The sequence below is a fragment of the Triticum dicoccoides genome, chromosome 2A, assembly GCF_002162155.2.
Source record: "Triticum dicoccoides isolate Atlit2015 ecotype Zavitan chromosome 2A, WEW_v2.0, whole genome shotgun sequence".
NCBI lineage: Eukaryota > Viridiplantae > Streptophyta > Magnoliopsida > Poales > Poaceae > Triticum > Triticum dicoccoides.
This window is the reverse complement of record NC_041382.1, coordinates 505,027,157-505,036,571: the sequence shown is the minus strand read 5'-3', so window position 1 is coordinate 505,036,571 and position 9,415 is coordinate 505,027,157. Positions and strand designations below refer to the sequence as shown.

At 48.8% G+C, this 9,415-nt stretch overlaps 1 protein-coding gene across 2 annotated transcripts; it reads left to right on the top strand.

The window, feature by feature from the left end:
• The first annotated feature begins 3,429 nt into the window (after positions 1-3,429).
• LOC119355043 lies at positions 3,430-4,537 on the top strand. Of its 2 annotated transcripts, none has more exons than XM_037621824.1 (2): positions 3,430-3,576; positions 3,806-4,537. In XM_037621824.1, exon 2 carries the CDS (start codon positions 3,830-3,832, stop codon positions 4,193-4,195), a length of 366 nt encoding a protein of 121 aa, XP_037477721.1. In that variant the 5' UTR covers positions 3,430-3,576; positions 3,806-3,829; the 3' UTR covers positions 4,196-4,537. The 2 variants fall into 2 exon arrangements, with proteins under 2 accessions (XP_037477721.1, XP_037477722.1); XM_037621825.1 differs by having other exon boundaries at positions 3,483-3,576; positions 3,812-4,537.
• The last annotated feature ends 4,878 nt before the right edge of the window (positions 4,538-9,415 follow it).

Sequence of the window (9,415 nt, the reverse complement as noted above, 5' to 3'; positions counted from 1 at the left end):
GGCTGCAGCGTTGGGAGAAGTTGAGGTCGCTGCCGAACATTTTTTTATCGCTAGGTGAAGCGGGAAGCTGGTTGGAGAAGTTAAATTTGCAGAGTTGGTGGAGTTGGGAGAGGTTCTGCCCTAAGTAGCCGCTACAGATGTTGCACGCAAGCCCAAAGTTCGTCCCCATGCACATGGAAAATACTGACAGTGACACCATAGGCTACCATGTGGCAAGTTCACCGTCGCCGACATCTGTCCTCGACAACCTACGATGTCAGGCGGTGAAGGAGATGATGGTTGTCGTGTGTGTGAAGCACAACACCAAGGATAAGTGATGCACCCTTTCTTGGTTCGATGAGGGGCGAAGAGATGCACGAATCCTACCTCTAGGACATGAAGATTTTTACACAACTTCGGCTGCTAAGAAGCATAATACCCTAGGTCCTGCTTGTCTTTCTCATTGGATATGGTGAACAAGGTTCGCAAGTGTTGGTTTCCGTAGCTGGGGCTAGGAAACGATGTTGGTGCAGTGTGTGGGAACTAGCTGGGAGCCTGGAACTATTAAGTGCCCAACCCTGATCTAAGTAGTCTGGGCCTCCTTTTATAGTCATAAGGGTTTGCCACATCGGCTACAAAGTAGTAAATAAGGTGGTTGCATAGTGGAGTACCTAACATAGTAACTGTGAGAGGCACGTGGCGACGAGGCGCTAGTCGGGAGAATACGCATGTCCCATCGGGGCAGCTTTGTTGACTTCGCGCCCGTCACTATTGTACGCCCTGCCAAGTAGCACCCATGTCGCAGTGAGCCACCATGCATGCGACTTGCCTTCCAAGGGAAGCCGCACATGCGAGACAGCGCGCCTTGGGCTACGATTGGATGTTGCAGGTCTAGGCCACTGTAGGTCTGAGCAGTCCTATCGCCGCGCCCGCCATCGACTGGTCGTTGGCGGGTCCTCGGGCATCCATGGGAGGCAAGTGACGGGGGGCATGCCCCCTGGAAGTAGCTCCTCACCGGGTAGATCTTGGCCTTGACATCGTCGGTGGTGTCAAAGGGTTTTCACCCCAAGTGTGATGGTCTTGCTAGTGAGAGTCTTCACATGGATCTAGATCTTGAGGTAGTTCCTTAACGTGGATTGGCGTACCACCGTGTTGTTGCCGGGCAGGATGGCGGTGCTGATTCCTTCTGGATGTTGTAGGTTGTCGGGCGCGGACATCCTCGAACTACCCATGGTAGTGAGGCGACCACGCTAGCGCTGATGATAGGCTTTCGTAGGCTTAGTTCTTGACAAAGATTTGCATGCCACCTCGGGAGGGGCATGGATTTGTAGTTCATGGGCGGCGAGCCCGTGTGCACCCGTAGACGGGGCTGACGCGACCCATGTGAGACAAATCCGTGGGACCCCCAGGCATCACGGGACGACAATGGTAAACTGGATCTTGGCACTCGCGGTTGAGGTTCGACGGGTGCTCGTGGAGGAGCAATCCCTTGTGTTCATCTGACCGGCCAGTGAGTGGCAACCTAGGATGACGTCCGTGTTGATGTTAGTTAACTTGGACGCCTCATATGAGTAATGCAAGGGCTTGGGCATTAGCAGCGCGATGGTGCTGCAGCTAGTTATTGTGTGTAGGGGGGGCTCGGCAACCACAACAAGGAGATCAAGTGGTGCGGCGACACATTTGCATGTGCGTTGGCGTATCTGCATGCGCGACAATGGTGGTTCCGTGTGGCATAGTGGTCACTCGCTGGCGGCGCAAAGGAGATTTTCCTTTGGTGTGAAGGCAATGCCCATCGCACGAGATGGTTTGTGGCACCAGCAGCAGCGTCTAGCGCTGGTGAATTTGGGGCACGTCAGCGGTTCCTCACCGACATCTAGCACCGACGCAGTGACTCCAACAATATGGTGTATGTTGCAGTATAACTCACGCTGGTGTTGAGTGGCAGCAGCCAGATATGCACAGAGACATTGGCACCCTCCCGGCGAACATGGTGGTGGTCTAGGGTGTGAAGACACCCCACCAATCTGTTATTGCCTTTTTGGCCTGGTGTGGAGTACTGCAGATACAAGATGTTGACTTAAACACCGTTTCATGTTCTGATGAAAACTCTTGCACTTACCATTATTGGTTTTGCTCAGCATCGACGAAATTGTACCTTTATCTTGTTAAAGGCTTGTCTATTTGTTGTTGTGTTGGTTTTCATTGGTTGGTCTTAACAAGCAGGCTGAAAATCCTTGTCGAACTGACGTGACGACGGTGATACAAGAATGTTTATTTTTTTAAGTGGTTGTTTTTATTTATACGCTGCTTAATACTCCCTCCGTTCACGAATATAAGATATTCTATCTTTTTTCCGAAATTCGATGTACATAGATACATTTTAGTGCGTTTGCTACTCATTTCAATATGTATAAAGTACAAAAACATCTTGTAGTTTGTGAATGGAAGAAGTAATTAACAAAAACAATCAGATGCATCTCACTGATGCAAAGGCCGGGGATTCAACCTCCTGTCAAAAAAGAATACTTACTGTGATACTCTCACGTAAGTCTAGTACTGAGCCTGGCACGTGTCAGATTCCGTAGCGTGGAAGGTATAGCCAACAGGGCCGGGGCGAGGGTGACGGACGTGCTGCGAGGTGAGCGAGCGACGCGCCGACTTGAAGTAGGCGCGGTGTGCTAGAGAAGTGTCCGATCTATGAGCCACCACCACGCAAGGATGTGATAACGATCGGCCCAATCATCCTCAAAAACTGATATATGTCAGGATGTCACGATCGATCGACCATGCTGTAGGCCCGTAGCACGCCCGGTGAGAAACTGGAGAATCGTTTACCCTTGGCGGTCGGCGGCTCCGCCGTGTCGGACTCTCGGTTCCTTTTGTTTTGCTCCTTTGGCCTCGGGTGGTTGGGCTGCTCGTTGCCATGCGTCGCCGTTCCGTGTTCCGTCCGACTACCCGCGCGCGTCGGCATGGTCCAGACCCCTAACGTGGCATAGCAAACGTAGCGCCGCGCTGCATACCTGCCGCCGCGCCCATGTGTCGTGAACTCGAGGCGAGTGGGCAGACGCCTCTCGCGCACCCACGCCATGACCGATGGATGCTGCCATGCTGGGTACTGTATGGTAGGACGTCACGAGTACTCGAGTCGAGTGCTATCCATTAACGCAGAAAAAGAAAAAGAAAAAGAAAAAGCCCAGTGGTAGTAGGTTGCTGCGCGCGCGCTCTAGCCGCGATGGAGTAGTCTGTGGGCGCCCCGGATTTGGCGCGGCGGCGCCGCTCCAATCTCGTTGGCTCATCGTGACGGGAGCCCACAGGTGTCCCGGAATTATGCGCAACCGCCGGCGTGCGCTTGTCCCTGCGTGCGAGATCTCGTTCCCATCCGAATCCGACCGAGACGGTGGGTGGGGCCGTCGGGGCAGTGGGCGGGGCCCACGGTTTCGGGGCCCGGGAGGAATCCCGGGCAGCTGCCCGCGGGCAGGCCTTGCCCGTATAAAGCGAGGGGTATTCGCCGGGGCAACGCAGTTTGCCGCTCTCGGCACCTCCTCTCGCCCCGGCAGCTGCTCTGCTCTGCTTCCCTCCCCTCTTGCAGATTTCTAGGTAGAGTGACTCTGCTGCTAATCTCAAGTTCTTTCTGTTCTTCTTCTGCTGCTTTCTAGTGTTATTTTCACCTGTATGTGCGCTAACACGCAACTGATTACCACCAACCATCCTCCTTGTTGGGTTGTTGATTAGTACTCCTAATGAACCCTCGATCTAAATCTCGGGTTATTTGGAAATCGGAACGAATCATGTATTTACTCGAGCGTTAAATTCAATGCCTATGCAGAAACAGGAAACACAGGGGGCAGAAATGGCTTCCAACTACGTGGACACCACGGGGGAGGAGGGGAGGTTCCACGCCCACGGCCACCACAGCAACAGCACCACGCCGACCGGCGAGGCCGCGTCGCCCAAGAATACGCGGAGGAGGTGGCCCGGGTCGGCATCGGCGCCGTCCGGCGCAGGCCACAGACTCGCTTCCAAATGCGTCTGTGCGCCGGCCACTCACGCCGGGTCCTTCAAGTGCCGCTTCCATCGTACCAACTCCCAGGGCCACGGCCACGGCCAGGGCCAGGGAAGCCGTCCTTCTTCGCCTCCTTCACCGGCCGCGGCCAACGCGGTGCCGCGGCACCCGGCCTCGCCATCCTCCTCCTCCGGCATCGTCGCGACCCAGTGACGCAGCCCCAGCATCGGTCTCAAGAATCAAGAATGCTCGATGATGAAGAGAGAAGGAAAGATCATATACATGTCATAAGAAAGGGAGTTTATTTACTGCTCCCTCGATGTATTGTGTCGATCGGAGAACTCTTGTTTTCTCTCTCTCTCCCACCCCGTCTTTTGTTGGGATCTCCCTTGAATCGAATGGACTTTCCTCTTCATGGAAGGAAATTATCCTGCTTGCCTGCTTCTCCCCACCCTTCATCTGAGATGGACCATATGGGTCAGAGGATTTCGAGTTCGTGTGGTGTTCTCTTGTGATTATCATTTCAGTTAAATCCATGCTTCTTGCAAGATTTAAGATCTTATGATGGGCTCAGTAATTTTTTTCAGTAGGGGCCATGAGTTGGAGGAGCATCTCTTAGCACGAACAGATTTGCTAATGCAAATGAGCCAACCAGATAGAACAGGGTACTTTTCTTTTCTTTTGAAACGTATGACAGGGTACTTTGGTAGTACATCACCCCTGAGATCTCAGATTTCTTGGATCGTGAAAAGTAGCAGTCACAGACACAGGTCTGGTACTATTTACCATGGTGCTTCCGCGTCTTTTGGTGGTTGCGTTCACTTCACTGCCAGCCCATTCTGGTGCTGTCTTGATTAAGCGTTTGTTTATATTATCATGTGAATGATTTGTCATCGCTGTATGATCATGTGGTACTGCCACAACATTCGGACGAACCTTGCAAAGATTCGTCCAGGTGTAATTAAATTATATCGATCTGGCTATTTCGTAGGCAATCAAGATCTTTTTTGACATGTAGACGATCAAGAAATAATTGTTTCTAAATTGCTGCTAATCGTTACCGATCTAAACATGAGATTTGCGTGAGTACGTACTGTCAATATTCAAGGTAATAACAATATCAAACTCGAGTAAGCGATCAGACTCCACCGTATGCTATTTTCCCGTTCTTAATTCAATTCATGTACCTGCACCAATTTCCTCACCAGCACCCACGTTCTTCAGTCGGTGAGGTGAGTTAGTACCTGAACCAGAACGAATAATCTAGTCAGATGCTTGCAAAACTGTAGTGACAACGATAAGATGGTTGGTATGTCATGGCCCATAATCGCTTTCAGTTCTCTTCTTTTTAGCAAGCCGCTCTCAGTTTATAGGCCCTACAGTCATGTTGTGTCAACATGGTATGCAATTTTTACAAATATATTTTGTACATAAGTGATTCCAAAACTATAATTCTAGGACGACGTTAGCTGGCGAAGGTGAACCTTCGACAGGAAGGGTGACATATGTGAACGATTTTGTGGCGGTTTTAGTTGTGAACAAGTGGCGAGGTGTGTCATTCTCTTATGCCACATGGCAGTTTCTTGGTGAGGAGGCAATTTTCATTTAAAAACTGTCATCGTTTCATCTCGCCTAACAACTAAAAACGCCAGCAAGTAACGTCCTGCTCACCTGCATCCGGGCCTCATGATCCGTTGTCCCTGCTGCCGCCGCCGCTGCCGCCTTGTACTCCCTACGGTCACCGATAGAGGGTTTCGTCCGCCAACATGATCTTCGAATCCTCTGCTTCTCGTGTGAGTTACAACCTCTCCTTCTCAAGCTCTATCTCGCCAAATGTCTTGGCCTTCTCGAGTTCCCATTTGACCGCCGTCTCCTGCTTCTCCAACTCGATCTTCACCCTCTCAATTTCGAGCTTCTTCTCTGCCCTCTTCCGGTCCCACTTCATCATCTCCTTTTGCGCATCCTGAAGGAAATATGCCCTAGAGGCAATAATAAAGTTGTTATTTATATTTTCTTATATCATCATAAATGTTTATTATTCATGCTAGAATTATATTAACCGGAAACTTAGTACATGTGTGAATACATAGACAAACAGAGTGTCCCTAGTATGCCTCTACTTGACTAGCTCGTTAATCAAAGATGGTTAAGTTTCCTAGCTATGGACAAAGAGTTGCCATTTGATAAGCGGGATCACATCATTAGAGAATGATGTGATTGACTTGACCCATCCGTTAGCTTAGCACAATGATCGTTACAGTTTCATTGCTACTGCTTTCTTCATGACTTATACATGTTCCTCAGACTATGAGATTATGCAACTCCCGAATACCGGAGGAACACCTTGTGTGCTATCAAACGTCACAACGTAACTGGGTGATTATAAAGATGCTCTACAGGTGTCTCCGATGGTGTTTGTTGAGTTGGCATAGATCGATATTAGGATTTGTCATTCCGTGTATCGGAGAGGTATCTCTGAGTCCTCTCGATAATGCACATCACTATGAGCATAATGAGTTACTCACGGGATGATGCATTATGGAACGAGTAAAGAGACTTGCCGATGACGAGATTGAACTAGGTATGATGATACCAACGATCGAATCTCGGGCAAGTAACATACCTATGACAAAGGGAACAACATATGTTGTTATGCGGTTTGACCGATAAAGATCTTCGTAGAATATGTAAGAACCAATATGAGCATCCAGGTTCCGCTATTGGTTATTGATCGAAGATGTGTCTCGGTCATGTCTACATAGTTCTTGAACCCGTAGGGACCGCACGCTTAATGTTCGATGCCGATTTGTATTATGAGTTTATGTGATTTGATGACCGAAGGTTGTTTGGAGTCCCGGATGAGATTACAGACGTGATGAGGAGTCTCAAAATGATCGAGACATAAAGATGGATATATTGGAAGGTTATGTTTGGACACCGGAATGATTTCAGATAGGTTCGGGCATTTTTCAGAGTACCGGGGGGTTACCGGAACCCCCCGGGGGATTAATGGGCCGCAATGAGCCTTAGTGGAGAAGAGAGAGGGCGGCCAGAGGTGGTGCCCCCCGTTGCCCAGTCCGAATTGGACAAGGGGAGGGGGCGGCGCCCCTCCTCCTTCCTTCTCTTCTCTCCTCTTTCCCTTCTTCTCCTACTTGGACTAGGAAAGGGGGGGGGGCGAATCCTACTTGGACTAGGAGTCCAAGTAGGCCTAGTCCAAGTAGGCCTAGTCCAAGTAGGACTCCCTCCATGGCGCTCCCCCTCCTAGGGCCGGCCTCCTCTCCTCCATCCTTTATATACGTGGGGAGGGGGCACCCCAAAGACACACAAATTGATCTTTTAGCCGTGTGCGGTGCCCCCCTCCACAATTACACATCTCGGTCACATCGTTGTAGTGCTTAGGCGAAGCTGTGCGTCAGTAACTTCATCATCACCGTCGTCACGCCGTCGTGCTGACGAAACTCTCCCTCAGGGTCAATTGGATCAAGAGTTCGAGGGACGTCACCGAGCTGAACGTGCGCAGATCGCGGAGGTGTCGTGCGTTCGGTACTTGATTGGTTGGATCGCTAAGACGTTCGACTACATCAACCACGTTACTAAACGCTTCCGCTTTCGGTCTACGAGGGTACATAGACACACTCTCCCCTCTCATTGCTATGCATCTCCTAGATAGATCTCGCGTGATCGTAGGTGAAAATTTTGAAATACCGCGTTCCCCAACAGTGGCATCCGAGCCAGGTCTATGCGTAGATGTTATATGCACGAGTAGAACACAAAGAGTTGTGGGCGATAATAGTCATATTTCTTACCAGCATGTCATACTTTGATTCGGCGGTATTGTTGGATGAAGCGGCCCAGACCGATATTACATGACCGCTTTCATGAGTCTGGTTCTACCACCGTGCTTCGCACACATGTGGCTAGTGGGTATCTTTTTCTCCAGCTTTAGTTGAATCGAGTTTGACTATGCCCGGTTCTTGTTGAAGGTTAAAACAACACACTTGACGAAAAATCGTTGTGGTGTTTGATGCGTAGGTAAGAACAGTTCTTACTAGAAGCCCGTAGTAGCCACGTAAAACTTGCAACAACAAAGTAAAGAACATCTAACTTATTTTTGCAGGGCATGTTGTGATGTGATATGGTCAAGATGTGATGATATATAAATTGTTGTATGAGATGATCATGTTTTGTAAAAGTTATCGGCAACTGGCAGGAGCCATATGGTCATTGGTTTATTGTATGAAATGCAATCGTCATATAATTGCTTTACTTTATCTCTAAGTGGTAGCGATAGTCGTAGAAGCAATAGTTGGCGAGATGACAGCGATGCTACGATGGATATCAAGGTATCAAGTCAGTGATGATGGTGATCATGACGGTGCTTTAGAGATGGAGATCAAAGGCACAAGATGATGATGGCCATATCATGTCACTTATATTGATTGCATGTGATGTTTATCTTTTATGCATCTTATGTTGCTTAGTACGTCGGTAGCATTATAAGATGATCTCTCACTAAATTTTAAGGTATAAGTGTTCTCCCTGAGTATGCACTGTTGCTACAGTTCATCGTGCCGAGACACCACATGATGATCGAGTGTGATAAGCTCTACGTTCACATATAACGGGTGCAAGGCAGTTTTGCACAAGCAGAATACTCAGGTTAAACTTGACGAGCCTAGCATATGCAGATATGGCCTCGGAACACTGAGACCGAAAGGTCGAGCGTGAATCATACAGTAGATATGATCAACATAGTGATGTTCACCATTGAAAACTACTCCATCTCACGTGATGATCGGACATGGTTTAGTTGATATGGATCACGTGATCACTTAGTACCTGATTGTAACACCCCCAGTGTCATGCTACAGTAAGCCACTGTGATTAAAGCAGATTATTTTGTTAAACAATGCTTGATCAACTTCAATTCAAATATCATTTGAAATTGCACTTTGAAAAGAAATTCTATTTTGCAAGTGAAAAATGGAGTTGCACCAAAGTTGCTGCAAAATAGTTCATCATTTAGCCAAAATTCCATAACATTTAATTGTTAAGGAAAACAACAACACCTAAGAGCTAAGATGGACTGTAGCAATTATTACAATGCAATTTCAGCATTTTAAAGTGTTATTTTATGTGTGAAAAATGCAAATGGATTCCTATGGCCTCCAAACCTTTTTGTGGCACTGCCTAAAAATGCAAACTATTTAATAGGCTAAGTCCCATATTTTTCTCAGCTCTTTTGGTTACCCTAAATAATCATTTTTCTATCTCTATTTAAAAAAAAGAAAAAAAGAGAAAGGCAGAACCCCCCCGGGCCTCTCGGTCCAGCTGGCAGCCGGGCACGGCCCATCGCGGCCCAACCCCGCAGCCCACCTCCACGGTCGTCGTCCTCCTTCCCTGTTCATCCGACCGGGGCTCCTCCCGCGCGTC